The 26,002-nt window shown below is 35.4% G+C and overlaps 1 protein-coding gene across 5 annotated transcripts in view; it reads right to left on the bottom strand.

Annotated features, from left to right (window-relative positions):
- The window catches only part of CHCHD3 (coiled-coil-helix-coiled-coil-helix domain containing 3), a 257,560-nt gene that overhangs the window by 194,375 nt on the left and 37,183 nt on the right, over positions 1-26,002 (bottom strand). For all 5 annotated transcript variants that reach the window (XM_010975674.3, XM_064487348.1, XM_064487349.1 and 2 more), the window contains one exon: positions 6,493-6,574. In XM_010975674.3, coding sequence (XP_010973976.1) covers positions 6,493-6,574 — 82 coding nt within the window. The remainder of the gene's footprint in view (positions 1-6,492; positions 6,575-26,002) is intronic.

Raw genomic sequence — 26,002 nt, 5'->3', positions numbered from 1 at the left:
AACCAACTTGGGCACAAATTACCTTAAAACACTTGCTTCATGAGAGAAAACACTGTAATTACTGTCAAAAGAAACATTTGAACAAGAAGTGGCTGAACATCACAGTTGTTATTACAACCAATAAAAAAAAAGTTACAGATTTCTGTGGCATGCTTGATTGATTCTGACTTTCCAGGTTTAATATTCCTACCATGTAAAAATAGCTTCTCAAACAGAATTCAGGGTAGGAGTCTACAACAGCATAACATCAATAGGAAAGAAAATTGGATTTAGAAAAAGAAGTAAAGAGATGTGAATAAAACACAAACTGGATAATCCAACCTTCTGTAACTATTGGTGATAGAAAGCAGTGTCTCTATTAAAAATAGAAAAGTGCCACTTGAAGGAAAAAAGATGAAAGTAGCAGATGGCAAGAGATTCCAATACCTAGTACATACACAGCACTTGCAATCATCTTCCAGGGAAAAGTACTAGCTGGAGGATGGGATCTTCCTGTTACATTCATAATGAGTTAGGTCTTCACTTCTAAGCAGAATGAAACAGAAAAGTATAGGAATAAAATCACAGAAACACAATTTTTTTATTTGTTTTGTTTGTTTATTTATTTATTTATGGAGGTACTGGGGATTGAACCCAGGATCTCATGCATGCTAGGCATGCACTCTGCCACTGAGCTATACCCCTTCCCCCTCAACATGTGCACTTGAAAAAAAAAATAGCTTCAATGACATTAATAGAAAATTGACCTAATATATTGGGACATTTACACAACAGAACGATCTCTTAAATGTTACAGCACATAAAGAAATAGTTTGTAAATAATGCCAACCAACTGCCCACTACGCCTATGGGACCCAGACTCAGGGAAGTATGCTGACATCACAGCAGGGTGGTACAGGTTATACCTGGACATCAGGTGTATGCCACCGAGGGGTCACAACTCAAACTTCTGTAATCACCTTCCTTGCAAATATTTGTAAATTAGAAGTGAGATTCATTGCCTATGACAGTTTTGCTGAGTGCCATGAGAAAATATTAACTGCCAACTGATCTTTAAGGTCACTTAAAAACTACATTTTCATGATAAAAGCCATTGATAAATATTAGTGATCAATAGAGCCTGTTTCCTGAAAGGTTTTTTTTTTTAAATCACTATCTATCTAGAGGTCACCTATAGGTTGAAGGTATGTAATTTCATAACAACTGTGTAATTTGTGACTACAACTAGAAAATAATGTTAAACACTACACTAATTTAAAACAAAGATTTGTAAGACAAGTATCTAGTACCTGTAGTCTCCAGCTAATGTCTGATTTTTAAAAGCATAATTTTTGCTTTTAACGTAATGTAGAATGTATATGTTCATGTATATGGAGCAGACTGCCCTTCCTAGGAGACTGTCAAGATTTTCTAGTCCTAATGATTCATTCAGTCATTCAATTGAACAAATATTTGTTTACTAGAAAGACACCACGCTAGATAAATTATTTCTTACATTAAATATTTTTGATGTGATGCTAACTCCCAAAACATTGTTTTTCTCTATTGGATTCTTTTCCTCCTTTCTTTTTCAGCTTTTTCCTCCAAAGGCAGATAATATCTAATAATAAAATTTAAATGAATTATTATATATAACAGATTTAAACAACAGTATCATTCCTATAAATGTCACATTTACTGTGAGAAATAAAAAAGCACAAACAAGTTTGTAGCTTTTTAGTGACATAAGCCCTTATTTGATGTGATAAATGGAAAAATAAATGGACTGTGCTATACTCTAACTTACCCACACAGCTGAAGAAATTTATGACTAATTTCTTAAACCACTTATTAAACCAAATTAATTATTTTGAGTCTCACAGATCTAATGTAATTTTCCAAGTAATTAAAAATGGGGTAACATCTCAACTAATGTGCACCTAAAAACAGCAAGCAAGTAATCTTAGTTGAAGCACAGCTAGTTACAACATCAAGTAGCTATTCCCCTTCTTGGTTTCTTGGAAAAGGTTATTAAAACTGAAACACTTACACTTGCCTTTATAGGTATAGAGGTGAAATTCAAATGCCAAAGATCAGAGATCAGAAACAGTCACATTTTTCTTGCTGTCAGAGACTGACTTTTGGAGGGAGGGCACAGGAGAGAAGTAAATCACATTTTAAGTCTATACTCAAACTGTGGCATACTGTGTCCACGCTATACTGACCTGCTATAGTTACAGTGCATCGTGATCAGCTATAATCCAAAACACGCCATACAGCAGCGCAGCAAAAACAGACTGCCGACAGGGCATTTAATTGCTCCTGACTCCCAATACACCAACTATTCCATCCATTAGATGTTGTGATAAGCCAAACTGTGATTGCAAATTAGACCCAACAATTTTAGTGTGTGTACTAATATTATGTCAGTGACTTTGGGGGGGAGGAAGGGGGAACATCAAAGCACTCAAGATCCTCATAAAGCAGAATCAGATCTAAGAGAAGCTGAACTGAGATTCCATGTGTAAATGTTTTTTTAGAAACGGGAACCTAACAACAGTCATAGTGCTTACAATTAGCTGCATCATCACTGTGCCCTAATAGAAACCCTCTCCTCAAAAGTAACTTTTAATTAGGCCACCTCTGCATCTTAGATTTAAGGAAGTGGAGACTTAAAGGAGTTCAGGTAAACTGTAAATGGCCTAATCAAGTATCTTCAGTTTAAATGATTTCTGAATGGGGTGTGAATGTGTGTGGCACTACCAGTCAGAGATGCTGTAAAACGGCTTCTGCATGAGGTGGGAGATGAGGCAGACACTTAAGAAATCACTTCCAACCTAACAGAGACCATAACGGTCCAGAGTGTATATGGGCTATATTGACGAAAACACTTTCAGGACCCTGTTCATCCACATGTCCACACGCCCAAAAGCATCTCACACTCGTCATCTGCCAGGCAGCGGTCCTTCACAGTTGTCATAGCTTGCGCACAAGCAACAAAATTCACAAAACTGGTGTCAGCAGCCTGGAAAAATCCCAAGAACAACAGCAGAGCAATCACTGAAGGAATGCTGTGTCGCCACAGAACGATGATACTGCGTGGAAAAACACGGACATCAAGACCCTGAGTCACAGCGTGATCCAGAAAAATTAGACTCGGTGTGAACAGGTTTTGAGAGTCCCTTAACCCTGGGTTTCTCACCATCAGCACTATTGACATTCTGAGACAGATAATTCTTCTTTGTTTTTTGTGTGTTGGAGGCGGGGGTGGTTCAGGTTTACCTTGTGCATTACAGAATGTTTAGCAGCATCCCTGGCCTCTACCCACTAGATGCCAACACCTAACAAGTTGTGACAGCCAAAAATGTCTCCAGACATTGTCATATGTCCCCTGGAAATCAAAATCTCCCACAGTTGACAACACTTCCTTAATCTACTTATTTTGCTTACATTTTCCTTTTTATGAACAAACATGTGATGTTTTTAACAATTCAAAGTCAGTCTTAATGAGCTCTTTCAATGAGAAAATACTAAGAGATAAACTACTGTGTTATTATTTGCAGCAATTTCTTTCTTAGTGGTAGACCAAATACAATGCTTCTTAAAATCGATGGCATCTTCAATTCGATGAAATTCAGCCACCCACCATCCGTTCCACTTCATTACAGAAACACCATCCTGATTTCCTTTGGGGGAATGACTTCTTTTCCACTGTGTAAATTTTTGGAGTACCCAATTCCTCCTTACCTAGGGGTTCTCTTCTCTTCCTTTTGATTCTTTTGAGCTATCTAATATGCTTCTAAAAATTTCCTTGCTTTCCAAGAGTTAAGTTCCAGTCTTTCTTTCAAAAAAACCTAAGTGAAGCAAGGTCCTTATTTAAGCAAGGCTGACAGAAAATATTTCAGAATACTTCCCTGCCATGAAGCTCACCAACCTATTAAAAATGTTACTGCTTCCCCATATCACTCAGGTAGAGTGAAGGGAAAAGAACTGCTGAAACAGTGTCATGGATCATAGGGTTTACTGTACTCTTCTCCGTTTTTGAATGTTCTTTAAAATGTCCATAATAAAAAGGTTAAAAATGATAAACATCCTATAAGAAAAAATACCACAATCAAAATGATTTTCAAAGTCCTTTCTGTACAAGTTGGATTCTTTAAAGAACATGTGCCTATGTCCCAATCTTAAGTGCTTAAGAACTCACCGACAGTGATATGTGCATTTGGGGTGAAAAGAGAAGACCTAGTATGCAGGGCATGGACAAGTGACGATACAATGGCACAAGGAATCATTTTCTAAAACTGGTTCTAAGGCTTTATTCAATTAGGGCAACGGATACAATAATGTATAAATGCTTTGTTTCTCCAAAAAGTTGGATACAATAATGTATAATTGCTTTGTTTCTCCAAAAAGTTGTTTGAAAGACTGCACAGAAAACTTCCTTAATGCTTTTTTCTAAAGTTTCTTCTCTGGTTGAAAAAAGGAAACAAGAAAAAAAAAAATAGCTATTGATTCTTCTAGGAACTATCTTATACATAAACACACACATTTTGCCAAGATTTGACAGCTGGAAGTTTTCATGAAGAAGGCTTCAAACAAAACATTTTTAAAAAAGAAAAAAACAATAGAAAGACTGTACTACCCTCTGCTCTCCTTAAAGGTGACAGAAAATAAATTCTTTATCAATAGTCATCTGTCCAAGGTTATAGCTAGGCTGCCAAGCCCAGTCCACATGTTATGAAACTGGCTCTCATTGGCACCTTTTATTCCTCTCATCTGCCCTCTACCTTTCATAGAACAGGGGAGAGAAAATGGGAGCTAAATTAACAGTGGAGGGAAAAAAAACCCAGCACAGTGAGAATTATTGTAACAAAAGGCTATAGCATAGAGGGAGAAAAGAAGACAAAAAAAATCCTATGTGAAATATAATAAGCAAAGTAAATATGAAAGTCTAACCCAAAAAAATCCTTATTAAAACAAAATTCAATTAAAAATAATAAAATTTCAAAGACAAGGAATTCTACCATAACATATTGATTTTCTTTGCTTCTTAATGAAAATAATCTGAATTTTTTTGAATATTTAAACTTCACTATGTAATTATATACTTCATCAACCTAACCCAATTAAATAATTATAAAGTGCTACATGGGATACTACTGAAATATGCGTAGACCCTTTTAGCTGTGCTAATTGCATCCTGATTTTTAGCCAGGAGCCTTCTCTATTACTGAGAAAATGGTGGTCTTAATTTAAAACTCATGTCCTGTTCCAGACATTTCAGGCCTAGCCTAGCACTTCATCAAAAGAAAAGAGATATTAGAGAATTTCACAAACCTCTCACTTTAGAAGTGAATTATTTAAGGCCCAAAAAAGTTAAATTATATGCTGAAGGCTCTATAGCCAGTGAAGACTAGAATCCAATTCAAATATTCTTTACATTTAGATCTCTCACGCAAACTAGTTAAGCAATCCAAAACACACTCATACACACTCAGCATCTACTGGTGGTAGTCACTGTGCACATGAAAGACATTTATATAACCGTATAATAATAATGCTTTGTGCTATCTGCAAATTTCAGAAATACCACAGATGGGAAGCACTTGACTCTATCTTGGACTAAAACATATCCCCATGTATTTATAAATAAATATATGCTTTAAGTCTTCAAAAAGTTGTACTTTTACCAAATGAAATTATCTATGCTATTGTGAATGTTGCTTTTTTCCAGTTTATAACCTTTCAACATCTTTTTGAATCCGCACATAAGGATCTACTTGACTGTCTGATATTCCATTGTAGGGGGATACCATAATTTATGCATCTAGTCCCCCATGATGGGCATTTGGATTTCTTCCAGATTTCTATTACAAAAACATTTTAATGAACATTCTTTCGGCTGTTATTAGAAGCAGCAGTAATGACAACAATAATATAGAAGTATGTACACAGGAAAAAAAATCTAAAGGAATAAAATATTCAAGAGTGGTTATCTCTGTACGACGGAATTATGGAGGATTTTGGTTTTTTCAACCTTACATGTACTGTAATGTCTGATTTTCTTTAAGTGAGCATATTACTAATGAATGCCACTTATTAACATGGGCATGATGTATAACATATGACATTCATTATTAGCTACAATACTGTTAACCTTAATAATGATAGACAATATAACTTTCAATCATAAATACATGCATTAAAAGAAACTAGCTTGAGAAATGCCTGGAGAATCCTCAACTACTACTTCTCACATATTGAAAAAACGGGGCTCAGTTATTCATGCAACTAAGAACAACACAAGAGATATAATGGTCATTTACAATTGAGTTTGGGAAGGGGGTAACTAGGGCTTTACCAAGCACATTACAAAACCAAAAATGGACATATTCATATGTTCAGCACATTCTCAAGTTCAGACACAAATAATTAGTCTTATTACAATCATTTCTCTTTAAACATATTTCATAATGACAAGTCTGCCAAAATCTCAGACACCATGAAACTCACCGTTTCTGATTTTCAGATTCTTTCTTGGCCTGCTCCAATGCCAGCTCCTCAGCCACTCTTCTTTTCAATTCTTCATCAGAAACTAAAATCAATAAAAAGGAGAAAATAAAATGAGTGACTTCTTTAAAACAAAAGCATGAGAATACTCAGGAAAATAGAACTGAGACTAGGTCTTAACGGACAAAGTTCTGCCATCTGGTCAATGTCTCCTTGAAACTACTGAAGCATGTGGAAAAGACCAATCCATGCACTTCAGGAGTAATATAATCAAGACTTCCCTGATGACCTAAAAATTTCCACATCTGCCAAAAGTTATAATAAACTCAAGGAACTGCTTACTATCCTGTGGGGACTGAGCTATTAAGTACAAATTCTTTAAAATGATGTCCTACCATTAAAGTCTGACAATTGCATAGAGGGGGAGGAGAGGCTAAAAAGAAGGGACTTTAGAGAGGAAAACGACACCAAAGCATTCCCACATTGACAATTACACCTTTTTTGAAAAATCACTTATTACAGAAAGTCATTTCTATTACATTCATTTCCCCATGATTTATGAAAAAAGAGAATTTATGAGTTACAAATATTTTAAAACCGTATTTTTTGAAAAACATGTCACTCAAATTCAAGTGCCAACAATTGGAGAGAGAGACACAGAACAGTGCTGAGAACACGGCTGGAGCCTTCTAAATACCTGGTGACTTCATTTGAAACATCTGGTCTTTCCAATTAGAAGATTTTGTACAATATGTTTTGTAAGATTCTTACAGCTATGATAGCAAATAAAATAGACAAATTTTACATACTCTTTAAGAGCACTCCATAAGAAATAAGCAGAGACTATTTTCTCTTCACTAGAAATCCACCACCCAAAATTATGATCAAGACATCACCAGAAAGAAACACTTAAGATCTAAGAATACACATAACACCTAACCAGTATTTCAAACGGTTGCGTCTAGACAGTATTGCCTCTGCTTTTCAATGGCACTTTACTTAATAATCTTGACACTATAAGCACACTACCTCAGGCAATATGCAAAAAATGAATTACAACACGATCTACAAAAAATTTAGCCGACACTGGTCAATAACAAACAAATAAGATACATGAAAGGTCCTAAGGATGTTTTCTCTTAATTGTAGACTATCATAAAATAATAACAGCATCAAATGACATCATCAAGAAGGTGAAAAGACAACCCACAGAATGGGAGAAAATACTGGCAAATCATATAGCTGACAAGGGGCTTGTATGCAGAATATACCAAGAACTCTTACAACGAAACAATTGCACAACAGAACAATAAGATGACAACAAAATTAAAAATGGGCAAAGGACATAAATAGGTATTTCTCTAAAGAAGATAAATGACCAATAATTACATGAAAAATTGCTCAGTAGCACTCATCATGAGAGAAGTGCAAATCGAAACCACAATGATTTACCAATTCAAACCCACTACCATCAATAGACAATAACAAGTATCAGTAGGAATGTGGAGAATTTGAAACCTTTAGATATTGCTGGTGGGATGCAAAATGAAGTGATCACTATAAAAATAGTTTGGCAGTTTCTCAAAATGCTAAACAGGGTTACCATATGATCCAGCAATTTCCACTGTTAGGTACTATATATATTCAAGAGAAATGAAAACATATGTCTACATAAAAACTTATACATGAGTATTTATGGCAGCATTATTCATAATATCCCAAAAGTGAAGACAACCTAAATGCCCATCAACTGATGAATGGATAAACAAAATGTAGTACAGCCACTGTGTGATATTATTCAGCCATAAATAGTTATGAAGAATTGATACGTGCTACAACATGGATGAACCTTGAAAACATGCTCAGTGAAAGAAATCAGACACAGAAGATCACATATTGTATCCATCCATTGATATGAAACATCTAGAAAAGGCAAATCTGTAGACACAGCAAGTAGATTAGTGGCTGACCAGAACCAGAGGGAATGGAGCATGACAACTAAGGGTACAGGATTTCTTAGGGGGTACCGAAAATGTTCTGAAATTTGATTGCAAGATGACTGTATAATTCTGTAAATACTAAAAAACACTTAACTGTACACTTTAAATGAATGAAGTTTATATTTTAAATGTATCTCAATAAAGCTATTAAAAAAATACAATGTAAATAAGAATAATGAACAAGGAATCATAGAAAGGGGTTAACACTAGTTGAGGTCTGATCCCAGCTTAGCCATCAACAATTTGGGGCACCCTGGGGAAGTTACTAGACTCTGAGTAGCAGTTTCTCAAAAGGTTGTTCTCCAGGGTCTCTCTGAACTATATACTATGCTGCTGTTTGCCCTCTCTACTGCTTTGTAGTCTACAGCATGAGAAAGAGACAAGTTTCCGCTTTGCAAAGATCACATAAAATTAAAAAATTAATAAATTAAAAAAAAAAAACTAGAACAGAGAATTACCTGCATTTGGCAAATCTTAAGATTTTTTTCAGCATTGAAAGTTTAAAACCATACAAATCTAAGCAGAGAAATTACAGACAATAATAGCTCAGCGAAGACTCTGGATATGGATAGTCTTCGTTCTTCTATTAGCTAGACTTTAGATAAAGCTGTTAACCTACCTGAGTTTTGGTTTCCCCATCCAAAAACAAGACCAGGTAGGTTACATAGGTGTCAGCTGGCTATGAAGTTCTAGCCTATGCACTCCACAAGGTGATGATTCTCACATTTTCATCTCCTTCTTATAAACAAGCAAAACAATATGACACCACACGTTTTTTCAAGTTGCTCACAGCTAGTAGCTCTATTAGTAGTAAAAACTGAGACAAGTATTTAAACCAATTAGTACTACCTGATCAAACCATACTCTGAAGTTGAACATCGTGGTTAGGATCAACACACAGTCAGGCTGTGTGTAAAATCACAACTACCCCCTGGACTGCTTCAAATTATCACAGCAAAATTTTTCTTGGGCAAAATTCAATCAAATTCTCAATCACAATGAATTTTACTCAATTAAAACTAGGTTTCAGTAAGACCTTGGTATACCAGGTCTAAGCAGGAAACAACAAGACCAGTTTTCTAAGTGAGCTGATACAACATGTCATTGTAGTGTATTTTATGCCTCTTACATAGGGGCTTCCTACCAAGGGGAAAGCCAAAATCAGCAGTGAGCTTTTTATGATGATGTGATAAACCTGGAACGGAACGGTAAGGACGCTATTACCAAATGGCGACCAGCTGGGTGGCTGGGAAGGCAGCCATGCAGGAGAGACTGCAGAGAAAGAAGTGTAGCTTCAGGCTTGTCTTCCTTCACTATTTCCTCCTGCCTTTCATGTTAGCCAAGCCACCTGCCGTGGGGCGAGGTGATAAATAGATGGAGATAATAGTAATACCACGTAGGCAGGCCACAAGGGGAGGGAGAAACGTGGGTGGAGGAAAGCGCCAGAGGTGCAAAGGGTGGGGAAACCCTGAGGCCACTGAAGAAGACATGCCCAAGGGACTGGCTGGTTGATACCACTTCTGGTCAGTCAAGGAACCAAAGCACAGCTGTCTTTCTAATGCGCCAGCTCTTTCTGGAAAAGAAAAACACACAAAACTACACACAACTTTTGGGTCTCATGTCCAAGGTCACAGCTGAAAAAGTAATTACCTTAGCTACAATCGAGAATTTTAAAATAACAAAAGATAAAACATGACCTAACATAAAGAGTTTAAAACCTAAAACAGCTATTCAAAGCCCAGGCAGGAAAATAAACCAGTGTGGTAATAGGTTTTGAGCAAATCTAAGTTTCATGTTATTTGTTTTTAAATCAATAAAATACAAAAAGCAACAATACATTTCTCCTGATAGGTCTGGTCCGAAGTGCATAAGGGAAAAAGATACACCATTTGGAGACCGCTATTTAAAATGGCCTTTCTGAAAACACTCTTTTCAGCTCTCAGGATCTGAACATTTTCTCAAATAAAACTGTTATTAAACTAAAAGGTCAGTGTTTCAGGATGGGCTACTTTAAGAGAAGCACGGGAAAGGCCAGCTTTGCCTATTAGCACAGTGAGTTTCCAAGCAGATCTTTAGGGACTGGCAAAGTTTGTGAAATGAGAAAAAGTAAAAATGAGAAATTTTCAAGCCATATAAATCAGATTTGCCGTGGAAATCTGCAAAACTAGTTCAGACTCAGTAAGTACGGTTCTGACACTGTCACATACATACACACTTTCCTTTCATAATGTATTAAGACAAAAGGATGATTTCTTCACATATTTGTACACTGCACTTTGTAAAATATTCTCAGAAACCATTTTAATTTTTTTCTCAGTGGCAAATGTATCTTAATGACCACAAACACTGGCATTTTGTCAATTAGTTATAGATGACACAACACTGACCATAAAACATGTGAGAAAAAGTCAAGCGTTAAAATTACTTGGTTACAGCAAGTCTGCCCTAGATTCTTTTATTTGAAACTACTATTGAAAATAAATGTTTATATTAAAAGCAGCTCATGATTCCTAACACATTCTTGTCTGTTTTTAGTAAACAACATTCCAAACATGTTTTGGTTAGTCCAAATATTATTCTTCAATGACTGCCTAGAAATCTTTTGTCCCTCTTAGCCACATTCTAAATTCCTAAGAAGTTAAATTCTTAAGAAATTCTAAGAATCTCTAATTTCTAATTAATAGTTTGGGTTCAGAATCAAATAATAAACTCCTAACCTTGTATTACTTGATTCTTAGTACTCATAGGAACTGTGACTACCATGGTCTTAATCCTCTGAGAAAGTGTAGCATAAATTCATTATACCTCACCTGCCTTCTATGTTACATGACTTAATGTCCAAATTCTGTTTTCAGAAACTGGTTAAACAAGGGGTAGAAATGGGAAGGGGTGGAGGGGACAGAATACTATGATATATTTAAGATAGTTCCTTGATGGTGAACAGAAATGACTCCATAAGACAAAATTACTTTATGAATGCCTTATCATCTATGAAAAAACAAAAGACCAGAAATGAAACCATGACTTCAGACTTACATAGATTCCCTGGACCTTAAGGGACATACCAATTTCCTTTGTACCTTTTCCATCTATGACTTTCCCCCTTCCTTCATTTTCTTAGCGTAATCCTTACACTATAATTCCCTCCCCAATTACAATGTTGCTTACACAATCTCCATAAGCTACTTAATAAAAATTACTGCTTGCCTCTTAGAAAAATGTCAGGTCCTTTGAGATTTTTCCTTTATTCCATTTCTCTTTCTGGTTTTACCATTTACTGATAACACATCATGTCCAACTTTATAAAGCCTATCATTTTCACCTGCTAGCTTAAAAACGCCAAAGAGAACTATGAAGAACTACACTCAGAAAAAAATTAATGTATGTAATTGCATAACACAAGCAGCAGATTTTAGGTAAACACTGTCTCTGCCAGGATTGAGACAGCTAAGCCAAAGCCTATACTGTAAGACACAGCCAAATTAAATCTTCAGCTCCACAGAAATATCCATTTATCTTACAATTTCAATAAATTCATTAATACAAAAAGAGCACTGATTGTTTAAAAAATAATACTGGAAACATCCATGCAATCAATGAAATACAACACACAGTATATCAGAAGTAAATGACTCACAGCATGGGCTGCAGGATCTTATCTTATAAAAGGTATAGGGTTTGATTAGGAGAAGAGTTGAAAGATGACCAGAATAAATCTCAGGGGTTAGAAAGAAACATGTAACAGTTGCCTGTTATCCATCTGTGGCACCATCTAGTTGGCAGACAAACCTGATTTAAAAATACACACACGTATAAGTATGATGATGTTCAGCCGACAATTACATTTACTAAAGCCTTAAGGATAATGTATCTTAAGACTGCCTTCAAAAAAATGCCATCTGTCTAGATACCTGGCAGGGTAACTGAGGCTACTTACACATTAATGTTAATGATGATGTTAGGATGAAAATCCTTAACTGCACATTCATAACCACAAATACTGGATCAGAAGGCACCGTGTTACAAAGAATTTGGCAACCTAAACATTAACTGCATCAAGTTAACTGTTTATTTTGTGTTATTACTGCTTCATCAGGATTTATACCTTCGTAAATTTCTAATTTAAATGGCATAATATGCAAATAACGTCCATTTTATTGTTTGCTTCATAACAAGCACTCACGGAAACTCAGCTCCACATTCCATTCTATGTGAAAACAAACATCAATACCCGGCTGCAGATGCTGTATAGCAGCAGACAAGCTCATCATTCAAATTCTACAGTTTCCACATTTTTAAGTAGACAATTCATAAAACCAGTATTGAGAATCATTGAGAATCACTCCACCCCTAGTATTTCATGTCTTAATATCCTGAATAATAGTTGCAAGACCTCCACAAAGCCTCTAGGAAAATAAGATCTATAATTTAAATTAAAAAATAATAATTACCTCTGGATATTGCTTTTTGATGCATAGCTTAATTTTTTTGTTTGTTTCACAAATGGATGTATTTTGTTCACTGGGGATAAAACTATAAATTCAACAGCATTAAATCTCCAACCCCAAATGAAGTACCAAAACCACCCACACCTGTTTGGTTTTTTTTTTTCCAATAGTCCTAAGTGTGGCCGCATCCAAAGGCTTCTCTGTAAGGACTCACAGCTTATAAAGAGGACCAAGCTGGAAATCAAGGGGGTTCCCATATAGTCACTGCTTTGCCACAATTTGTTTTTGTGATTTTGCTCACGAACACATCACTGCTTTAGGCCATGGCTGTCTCATCTGTAAAATGAGAGCCCAAACTGGAAAAATTTCTGACGGCCTTCCCCTCACACAGCTGTGCTGAATGGGAACCTGATGGGACTGAATTCAGGCTTCAGGTAAATTATGCTCAACTATAAGGAGCCTTGGAAACTAGGCAAGAGTTTGGGTAAGAAATGTTAAGAAATAGGGCACCACTTAACAGCTGATAAAAAATGAAAATAATGCAATGAAACAGGGTATTACAGGGAAGTTTATTCTGGCAAAGATTTGCAGAGAAATTGGGTGGAAAGCTTAAAGCAATGTTCTCAAAATGCAGCCTCATTCTCTCTGCACCCACGCCCTGGCAGCATCACCTGGAACTTGTTAGCGATGCAAATATTTCAGCCCCACCCTACACCTACAAATCAGAAACCCTGCTGGGGTGAGGCCCAGTAATCTGTATGCTAACGAGCCCACCAGGTGGGATGATGAGAAGCTCAAGTTTAAGAGACACTGGCACAGGTGATGAGGACCTCAGCTAGGATACTGGCCATAAAGATGGAGTCTAAGATACAAGGGCTTTCAAGGGAAAAACTGATCATCTGTGACTGAGAGATGAAACAGAAAGAAATCAAAGGTGTACCCAGATGCCAGAAAATTAATACCCATGATGGTCAATTAAGGAAAGAAGGAGAAGCTTTTTGGGGAAGAAAGAGAATGAGTACAGTTTCAGACACATTCAATTGCAAGTAATGGTAAAATCACCACATGGAATTGCAGGCAATTAGATATTTGAACCTGAAATTCAGATTTGATTTGAGACTTGGTTGGAAATGCTGATTTGGGAATGGTTGTTACAGATCTGAGCTCAGTGAATTCTCCTGGAAAAAAAAAAAGTATAAAGAAAAAAATAGTAGAAGGCTAAGGAATAGGCCTTAAAAATTCATCAGATGAAGGAGGGGAGTAAAAGAAGAACATCATTAGAGACAAAGAAGAAATGGAATGGAAAGGAAGAAATGAACCAAGGTAACGTGCTGAAACAATACATAGATTTCATCTCATGTGCCAATTCTGATCAGCTGGCAGCAGCGGCCTGGGGTGCTCTGTGTAGGACACTGAGGTCTAGTCCAGGTTCAGTGAATTAATGTCTACCCTGGGCACGGGAGAAAGATCCAGCAGCATGGCTTACAATTACCTATCATCCCTGGAGTGCATGGAAAGCAGACTGGGCATCAGGAATCAGTGGAAGGAGATCACCAGAAGGCTGCAATTATGGGCCTCTCTTCACCAAGTTTAGAAATGAAACAAAAAGAAGCAATGTGAAAAATTATAAATAAAAGATGATTTTCACAAATGGAGGAGATCTGTGCGTGTTCAAAGGGCAGTCGTAATCAATAATCTGCAACTAAATTATAAAAGACTGATGCATGCTGGTTGTTGTTGCTCAAAAGTAATTTTGAGACTATAATGTATACATTACTCATAAAGATCTGGTTGTACAGTAACACAGATCAATTAACATTTATTTATCTATCATATTCTAGTCTACTTCCCTAATTACCACAGTGACACAAGCAAGGTTCACAGCACATTTTTTAAAACATATATTTTATAACAGTGAAACAGTGGACAAGCCTACTTTCATGTGCTAAAAAGCTTCCACCAAGACTAATGTCCTTGCCTAAATAATTTGCTTTGGTAAACAGAAAGTCAAACACCACTCCAAAACTTCAATTCATAAATCATTCTTCCCTTTTCCTACTGTTATGAACTAGTGTGTGCTTTGTAGCAGTAAAAACTGTATTTTATCCAAAAATTCATTAATCACTAATAAAATTCCTAAATTCAACTAAAATACTGAGTACTTTAAACTCTGACCAACACAGTTTTCAAAAGGGGACTTAAAATTTATCTTTGCACATAATCAAAGCCCAAGAAAAGCAAAAGGCTCAAAAGTCTGAAAATAAAACCCATATTCTAATCCACCTAACTTTCTGCAGCCCTTAGAAATGTCAATTAACCCCAAGCTCAAGACTACTTCTGAATGAAAATAAAAGTTCTGACCACGTTACAGTCCTTTTTATAAGGGGGAAGGAAAAAAAAACCTAGAGTCTTATTTAAGGCAGTAGAAATAGTGGGAAGATCATATATAGTCAGACTTCTGGGCTTCAGTGGCTTCATTTATAGCCCATTATTGGTGAGATGCCAAAAAGGACCTATTTAACCCACAAGCTAACCATCGCAGAACAATGGCCTCTCCTGGGAAGTTTTAAGGAAAGCAATTTAGATTTTACACCCATGTTTAATTCATATTTTATTTATGGTAGTTCAAATATATTAAAACTGTGAGGCAGCGTGATACATATTGGTACAATAATTTTCATTAAACTACAGAGCAATACCCTGAGCTTTGTATTTTTTTCACTCACATTGTGATAATTAGGTCAGCCTCTTTTTTTGAAGTCAGATTGTATCTACAGCCCTGTTATTTTTTCCTTTATCTAAAGAATATCCACTTACTGTTCAGAAAACACTATTTCAATGTAGTCATAAGTGGTTATTATTTCTAATAGACAAAAATAATTCTCTGTGAAGCACTGAGGAAACTGAATTCACTGATCATGGATGACTTCATCTTTAACTCACAAGACTATGCACAAGAATTTCAAGAACAAAGGCCATATTCTCTTTAATTTAATTGCAAAAATGTACTTAACCTTTTTTCTACAAGTAAAATAAATCATCCACAGTCAAGTTAGGCTAAACAGAAGATAATTCTAAAAAAACGTTTATTGTGATTATATTCCTAATGATCCACAAATCTGCTCCATACCAGTGTTATATAGAGAAAGGTGATGGAAAATTTTCTTGTCTTTCAGAAGCATTTCATTTGTGTAGTTTACACCATGTGCTATGTAAGGCTTCAGGATGTAGCTCCTTTAGAACACCTGGGACTATACAAAAAGTGCTTGTTGAGACCAGTGGCTTTCACCCAGTGTTGCCTTTTATAGCAAATATTTTAATACTCCCTTTATCATACTGCAAATAAATAGATATTACAAACAAAATTTTTAATCAATATAATACCCTAAGTGAAATATTCAAAAAGAAATAAAGAGAAATTAATTTATAATCAAAAATGGCATTTTACTATGTAAATGCTCAAATCTACACTAGAAGATGTAATAAGCAGTCTGACTCTTGAGCTTGTATGTTAAACAACAAATGCAATACCTCTAGCTACTGCTGCACAGCAGCTGCGTTCCTGGAAAACTCAGTGCATCTTAAACCGTACAAAACATACTCTCTGTTAGACATACAGATACGTCGTACAAGGATGAGGACTCCATTAGCAATCCACCAGAAATGGAAAGTGGGTACAAATTACAGTCTGAAGACCCCAGCTCAGTTATGATACCACAAGAACACACACAGATATGGAGTGATGCCCATCTACCCAAACTATTCAAATGTATTGAGCATTCACAGACATTCTCAAACTAATGCCTTTAAGAGAACAATTTCCCAAGCATAGATTTACTTCAGGCCAACACACTTCCTATTAAAACTATCTACATCAGATAGCTCTTGGCCAGTTAAAACCATATGCTTCATAGGTGACAAGATCAGAATTGGCAACGAATAAAGAGTTCAATAAGGCCATATCGTTTTTATATTCAAAGAAAATGAGAAAAGGACTTAAAAGTTATTCACTCTAAATTAACTTATAATAATTCACAGAGATTCCATTTTGAAATTAAGGAAGTGAAGGGTTTAATAAGAAATAATTTCTCCTAAACACCAAAACAGATTAGCTTTCACTACAGCATGTAATTTCAAACTATCGAGAATAAACAGTAGGAAGGCAGCAAGAGTGAATACAATCTAAACACTTATGATACTTTAAAGAAAGGCATTTTTGTTCTTTTTAAGTCTTTTAAAAGTGTTTTCAGGTAGAGGTCCCTAGGAACTACTTTAATAAAGCTAATCAGAATATGAACCTATTCTCTGTAAACTGTAACTTCCAACATATATGATGATTTCATAAAATAATTTGCTAAAAAATTTGAGATTTCCTCTTAGAATTTTCTTACCAAACCCTCTCTCACAACTACCCCATCCCCCATCCTGTTAATACAAGTAAACATAAATCTTCTCTAATTTCATGACAAATTGTAATTTAAATGAATTCAAATTAGTAAGATTTTGTTGTGTGCTTTAACTTTAAAAAGGCTTTAATATATTTGATCTGTTATATAATTTATAGAGAATTTAACAGTAAGAATGTATTATTCACATTTAATATAAAGTATCTTTAAAATAGTATAAAATGTTCAGATTTAAATTGATATGCATCTGTCACATGACCATAAAATAATTAGAATGAATGTCATTACGAAACAGATTGAAACTCCCTTCAAATGAAGAACCACCAGTGTTTTATTTAAAAAATCCTCAGTGATGCTGTATAACATTTCACTGAGCCAATGAAACATGCCACACATGAAAGACTTTCATTTCATAATCACAACCATGGGGTAGGATGTGTGTGTATACACAACAGGACTGTGATATACAGAAGCATGCCATATTTAATTTCTCTTAAATGGACATAAAAACAGAGCTCAATGAGCAGAGCAAAACAATTTTAATTAAAGAATCAGGCTTAAAGAGACCTGTGTTCTCTTCCTGACACTACCCTCTGTGAGTTAAAATTCTTATCTGGAAATTATCAATGAGGTTTCTCTTAAAGATTAAATGAACACTGAGCAGGCATTTTAAGGCCAAAGATGAACATCATTATGAATCACAATGAAACTCCCTCCAAATGAAGAACCACCAGCATTTTATTTTAAAAATCCTCACTGATGCTATATAACATTTCATTGAGCCAATACTATATTTTGCAAGAGCCTATCTTAAGCTATATATTCTTCAGAATGTCAACATGCTAGGATTCACAACTTTTTTCAACCTACAGAAAAGATTATGTACCAAAAAAAAATGTGTGGTGCATCTTTCAAGAGGATTTAGGATCTGGCTTGATATCCAGGTCCAATCATCTAAGTATTCTAGTTTCTGATTGCCAAGAGTCACATATTTTTTATAAATGAATTTGATGTGACAGTAACAAGAATTAATTTCAATCTCTTTCATTGTCTTTGAACATTGCCAAAGTCATAGGTTATGATGAATGATGAGGAGACTAAAGGGTAAAGTAAAATTGATGTTGATCAAGTATTGTCTAAAATATCATTTTCATGGCCAGTTCAAATGACTATTAAATCTTCCTCTTAGAAGCATGACGGCCAGTGGCAAAGAGGAAAATTTCAACAATGAGGAAAAGCGATATATATTTTATATATAAAACAGTGAAAAACTGGAAGCAAACTAAATATCCAAAAACAGAAAAATTGTCAAACAGTACTACAGGACAGCCATATAATGAAATACTATTCTAGTATTAAGAAATATGCATCAAAGAATATTAATCCCAGGAAAACATTCTCACGAGTAAGCGAAAAGGACAAGATACTCAATTGAAAATACTGTTGGCTCTTCCTTTTGCTTTGTATGTGTCTAGCTCTGAAAAAAAAAAAAAAAACACAATGGAAATGGAACCAATAAAAAGAAATACACACATATATATTGCCTGGAATTATATATACAAAATGATAATGATTATCGTTGAATTTGGGGAGAATGGATCATTTTTCTTTCTCGCTTTTACACTTAATGGTATTTTTTACCAAAAACACATTTTTACATTCATAATCATTTAAAACGTAACTTTTAAATGAGGCATGAATAAATAGGCAGTAAATTCCACTTTAAAAAAAAAACCTTTATCAATTCAATCATGAACATCAAATGTACAAATTATATCAGTTTTGCTAACAGAGAACTGGCTGGGATTAAAATGTCCAAAAACAAGCACCACAAGACTCAAGAAAACAAAATTAGTTTTCATTTTTTTCCTTTTACCCCACAGCCATCCTGCCTACCTTCCATTATAACAGACTACATATTCTTAAAAGGCAAAACTACTCAAACACAGGACAATCACACACCATTATTATAATAACGTTCTGGGAAGCATAATTCATAGCACACAGTTTCTTATCATGCTCTCTGGAAGCACATCACACAACAAGGGCTATTTATTTGATGAAGAGTTCTTCTAGATTGCAAATGAGATTCAAAGTGTCAGAAAACAGGTATTCAGTGGCCATATTAAACATAAGTAGAAAACAGGGGGAATCTCAGCCAAAATATTCTCTTTTCAATTCAGTTTTCAACTATAATTTTTTATCTTCCATTTAGATTTTTCAATTGATAACACCAGCAGTCCTATTATGATGAATGATATGTGTTACCAAGGAGAGCTGATGAAAAATTCTTAAGTCACTGACTTAAGCAATCAGCTGAGGTTAAGTTAAATCAGATAAAAGGAATGAAAGATAACCACTGATAGGATTTTCTACATCAGCAACAAATATCCCACAACAGAATGATGGTGAAGCTCCATGGACATACACTTCCCACATGTAGCAGTCACTGCTAAAAGGAGTCACTATATTTTGGGATATTCTAGAAAATCACTCTATAAACTGTCCATTCAGGCTGTGAAATAGACATAGAGACCTATTTATTTTATTTCACAAAGGCAGAGGCCAAAAGAAAATATAACTTTAACTATACATTTCAACTATTATGTCTATCATTACATTCTTTGTTGCCACTAGCAAAATAAAACATTTAATTTTCTTTAGTTGCTGATTAGATTTATACTTAGTAGGAAATACATATCAAAATTTAGCCTTGTTTCCTTAAAATGGAATCTGACAACTTCTTGCTGGGGTTTCATGGCCTGAAGCATCTCTAGTAAAAGCTATTATTCAAAGCACCAGATTTTCATTTTTTTAAGTTGCTGAGTACATGCACACACTGCAATCACTGGCTAAGATGAAAAGATTTTAAGTACCTATTTGTGGGAATTGTATCTCAATAACAAATATCAAAACCATCACTTTTCACAGTTTTCAAGACAGAGTAGCAATGACAAATAACAGGACACGGTAACAGGTATTGTGGCTTTATCTTGACTTTCATCTTATTTATTTGGGTTTAAAGGAAAATCAAACTAAATAATTCATTCCTTACAGTAGTAGAGGAACCCTCAGATACTGTTTATGCAGTTTGGGTATAAACTGAAAATATCAAGTCTTTTCAATTTTTCATCCATACTGATAAATCAGGAGTAACTAAAATCCAAACAGGAATTCAGACATGTGAGAATGTAAATTGTTTATAACCCAAATATTTCAACATAACTCAGCTTTAATTTGACAAGAACTTGTGTCTCAGGGTTACCAACATTTTCAGTACTTAACAATCTCGGCTCTACCATTTTCCACTCTCACCTGAGAATCCAAAAAAATGATGAATGACTAACAGCAGATTGCCACACAGGGCAATAAGTGGTTGGGCACATGGCTGATGAGAAGGACAATTCTCCAGCCTTGCTTGCAGTCATGCTGCCTCATAACTACATTCTAGCTAATAACACGTGAGTGGCCGTGGCATGTGCGGCTTCTAAGTTATTCCCCATGGCACAGGCTAGAGGACAGCTGGGAGCCACTGTGGGCCATATGGCTAAGGGAAAACAACTTAGGGAGGCAAAGTAAGACAGAAGGAGCCTGGGTCCCCAAATTAAGGAATCATCAAATTACCAAAATGTTACAGAAAAGTAAAATTCTAACTTTTTAAGCCGTGATTACTTGTGGTCTCCACTGGACAATGAAACCTATCTTCTAACCCATATATACTGATAAAACATGGCAAAAATTCAAAGTTCTAATTTACCCTTTCTTGGACCTAGAAGAATCAGAGACAGAGTAGGGTAAGAAAGGGAGGGGAGGGGAGGAAAGGAGAGGAGAGAGGCTAAAAACTCATCTATGTGCAAACTTTAAGAAGCTAAAAACTCAGCTCTGTTGAGTATACTTGAAAGAGGTGGGAGAAACTTGAGGGCAAAAGTCTGTATTTGCCCCAGGAAAGCCTCCTCATCCAGATACCATGATAAGAGGAAACCAGAAAGTCACTGAGGTGCTTTGTCCAAACCAGAGTAAGTTACTTAAGCAAGTTATTCATCTTCCTTAGAAGTGTCATGATTTCTAAATGAGAGGCGTGTATTAGATCACCTCTAATGTTCCTTTAATTACATACGTCCTTTCAGAACATAATTCTGAAACTGTGATTCTTTACCCATGACATCACAGCAGAGCAGCTAAGAATGTTAACTCTGGAATCAAGATCGCTTAGATCTAACACGTTACTCTGCCATTTGTTATACTTGCATCTTTAGATAGAACTTAGCTTTCCTGCGACCCATTTCCTTCACCTGTAAAGTGGGTATAATAAAAGTAACCATGTAATGAAATTGCTGTGAGAATCGTATCACTTTCTGACATATACCAATACCTCATCAGATTACCTTTCAGCTCCTGTAAACTTATTTCACCCAAAACCCCACACAAGTAGTCCTCAAATTTCAAATAACTTGCACTTTATATATTACTGATCAAAATGACAAAATTACGTTTTCTACCCCGACAATTCTCCAGGGTTCCATCCTACCACCTACTTCCTGTTTAATATTAGTCTAACATAATCATACTACCTACAGACTAAGTTACTAACTTTCCACCACCTTTCTGACAAGTTAAACTTTTATAAGAAAATGTTTCAGCTATCCCAAAGTCTGCTAAGAACCTAATTGAAGCAATGCTCTTACATTTTTTCTTTCTCTCCTCTCACACAGAATTCTATACAACAGCAGTAAGGATACAACACAAATCCTACTAAATCCCCTTCCCCAAGTCCCCCTACTTTTTTTTTCACAGATTTTCTTTTATTGCAAATTCACTAAGCAGGATTTGAAATAAAAAGATTAATTAAATCACAAGTTTATTCTCCCCATCTCCACCCCCTTTAAACATATACACAAAGCTCAAATGTGACCATCCTGTCCTGAGTGATCCTGGAAATTCCATTTCCACTAGTCCACGTTCTGCTGTTAAACGTCAGGAATCCCTAAGTTCCAAAACAAACAACTGTACTACTTCAATACTCCCTTTGATATGCTAACAGTCCTAAGAGAACTTCAACTAACAGTTGAAAAGTAAACATTAGTTTAGGTCTAAAACAGTCTGCCTGGGCATAAGGTAGGTAAAATATTAATACATTAGAGCTGCTGGTAATGTTTTTAGCATTGGTGTTAAAATTCTGTAAGAAAATAATTATTTTAAGCATGCCATGACAGATCTGCTGCATACTTAAGAAATGCAAATTATATCCAGGGGCTCTTTTTTCCAACATAGCATGTCCAATTTTATAAAAGATGTAAATAGAGAACTATAATCCACTTAAACATATTCACTTAACAGGACGGTTGGCTGAAACATATCTTTTTTTTAATGAACAATATTTGTGCTTTTACAATCTTAAAAATGCTTTTCTAATTCACACTGAAATAATATTTCTGCATTTCCCTAACATTTTCTCAAACTATCTGAGATTTCCCTTTGAGTAGCCACAATTACTGCAGCTTTAAACATCCTTGCAGCATAGGACAAACCTTCAAAGGCTTAACACTAAGAGAACACCCTCAGAGCAAGTCTTATACGGCAACCTCTTTTACTCAAATTCTTATCCCAACAAGAAGTAGGATCGTGGCATCCCTGTTAGGTGAAGCTCATCATTACAATCAACTAGGCAGTTAACACAGGAAACCAAGCGCTATAATAACACAGGGCCAGCAAACTGCTGAAGCCAGTCAAAGCTGGCTGCAGTCTGTGCCCATGTGTACACATTTCCACACTCTCCTCACTGCAGAAACTGGGAAGATGTTTCATTTCCTTCCCCAAAGCGCTTCTCCCTGCTACACATTCCAATGGGTAACTGCATTTCTCAACACTTCTAGAAGTGCAAATCCTCTCATAGTAATGCAATTTAAGAAACTCATGGTAATTTTTAAAAGAATCTATAATTTATATGTTACGTGATAAAGTGATTTTAGTTTAAAACATGAGATATCAAATTACTAATATTAAGATCATGACAGAGTCTACAGTACCTCTTTATAACATTTACAACATATCAAGATAAAATTAAATTTGTTTTGGCCTTTCATTATGCAAAAGAAGTTTCAAAAATGACTATATTATGTTTGGTTTGGGGGCCAACAGTATTTTAAAATACAGTATCAAAAATGGACAAAAATCACTTTCATGACCTGAAGTTCAGAATTCTTACATTTTACGCTTAAGTAAAATAAATGGTTTAATTTTAGCTCTTTTATGTTTTATTTCTAAACGACAAGATAAGAGAGAAGATTTCAGGGTGCTATTTGTCAATGTAAATACAACTGGGGGAGAATAGTTTTTATTCCCAATAAATTAAAAGCAGAACTGAATATTAACAATCATCGTATTTTTCTCTTCCTAACATTAAGTATTAAAATACAGGGGCACCTCAGTATACCAAATGAGAATTTTTATCAAATGAATACAGCTTACTAATGTAGTGAAAAGCATCCTAAAGCTAATTTTCAGAACTATCATCAGTTTCATGATGTTCATTAACCTGCTTTTCATCATCAGAGTCCTATATGTTTCTAGACTTTAACCAATAATCCATTATAGGCATAAATTAAATACTACACGACTATGAATAAATATTTTAAACTACATAAATACCTAATCACCACGGCATGAGGGGAGGCAGTATAGCCTGAAGGAAAAGTGCACACTTAGCATGCACAAGGTCCTGGGTTCAATTCCCAGTATCTCCATTAAATAAATAAATAAACCTAATTACCTCTCCTGCAAAAAATAAATAAATAAATAAATAAATAAAATAATCACCATGGCAAGTAGTAATATATGTATGTGATAAACCAACTGTGTGGTAAAGCAAGTCAAAGACTGTAGCCCTTTTGCCTGATCTCCACTGACAACCACAAAATTCATTAGACATGCAAAGAAAATATTTAAATAATTGTTCTATTGGTAGATTTGTTAACAGAATTTAAAATATCCTCCCTTAGAGCTTTTAGCAGCAATCTGCTCTCCAGAACACTGCTATTCAAGTCCCCAGCTGAGAAATACTGCTTTAGAATGGTACAAAATACCAACCCACCTCAGCAGATATGTATTCTTTCAAACTTTCCCTATAATTGGATAAATGCTCACGTTTTTAGGTTTCAGAAGTTTCCTAATGGGGTGCAGCAAAATAAAAATTAATGGGGGAAGGAGGGCAGTTGTACAAAAAAAACAAAAGTCATTATAAAAGAAGAGGTACTAAAAGAAAAAAGAATGTACTATTCAACTTATATGCCAAATTGAAAATGATCTGTCCTCAGATAATCAAGAATTAACAGTATTCTCCAGCCCAACTGTAAGTAAAAGTCTTAAAAAATTCCGGCCAAAAGCTTTTGCAAACTACTTGCATTAAGTATAGAAAGTTAGACTGTTTAAGTGTTGGTAATGATTAGAAAAACAACAAATCAGAGGTTGGGAAGAGTGGAGGGATGAATTTATATGGCAGAAGAGACATTCAATAGATGCTTCTGCAGGACCAACTTGGGAGAGAGAATTAAGGAAGCTGACAGAAATGCACATGTGTCTGGAAGCATCCTCCTTGGGAGGAGATGCAGCTGAGGGGCAGGGCCGTGTCAGAGTGCCTCACAAGTTTTACGGCTGACCCACGAAGCTGGCCGGCAGAGAGTACTTGTAACTGGGGCAACAACTGTTTTGACGCTAAATGTGCTAAAGGGCTTTTTCTCCAGTACCTAAAGCTTTTCCTGTCCACACCATTCAAGTTACTCAGTGTCTCCAGAGCTACAGACTGAGTCAGACTGAGGGACCTTTAACAGTTAAGAAGAAACAGCCTACCTATTCCTCATCTAAGGGAGGAAATTAAACGTTTTTAAGTGGTTAACGCCTATTTAACCAAAGAACTAGTAGAATTTGATTTTAGGTAGCTAAGGACAGAAGCAACTACAATACACTTAAGCTGTCGAGTCTGACAGCTGATGAAGATGTTCAGACTCACAGGTAAAAAGCAATAAAACAAACCTTTTCGGGTTTATATAATGTAAAGAAGAGTCATGCCATTTCAAAGGTCTTTAACATTCTATTTCAGGTCCCTTCCATGCCCTATGTAATAGTCATCAATGATGGAGAACTGAAACTCTCTATGACAGTCAGTCACCCTCATTAAAACAAATTGCCCAAAAGGAGCTGAAAGGCAGACTAAAATTTTTTAATGAAGAAAATATAATCTTTTTACCTTTAGGGGAGAGGTAGGCAGAGAACTGACTAGAATCCTAAAAAACAAATAATTAATGATAACACATTCTAACCATTTCAAATTAAAGTGAACTTTAATTTTTACCCTCAAGAGGCTCAAAACATATGGATAATTTAATTATTCATCTTTTTTTTTATGAGGCCTTACATCATTACCATTTATTTTGGATTCTGCAATTTGTTTACTCAACCTTTATTAAGTGCCTAAAATGCGCCAAGACCAGCAGGTGACATGATGTTTATAGGCATGAGACAATGTGGTCTAATGCAGGAGTTCTTAACCTGGGAATGCAAGAGCTCTGTAAACTTGGATAAGAAAACAAAGACAAAAACCTTTATTTTGACTATTAAATGAAGGTAAAGTGTTTCCTTCAATTATGAATGATGACCTAAAATC

The sequence above is a fragment of the Camelus dromedarius genome, chromosome 7 (assembly GCF_036321535.1).
Source record: "Camelus dromedarius isolate mCamDro1 chromosome 7, mCamDro1.pat, whole genome shotgun sequence".
NCBI lineage: Eukaryota > Metazoa > Chordata > Mammalia > Artiodactyla > Camelidae > Camelus > Camelus dromedarius.
Note: the sequence above shows the minus strand (reverse complement) of the source record. Positions and strands in the feature narration are given on the sequence as shown.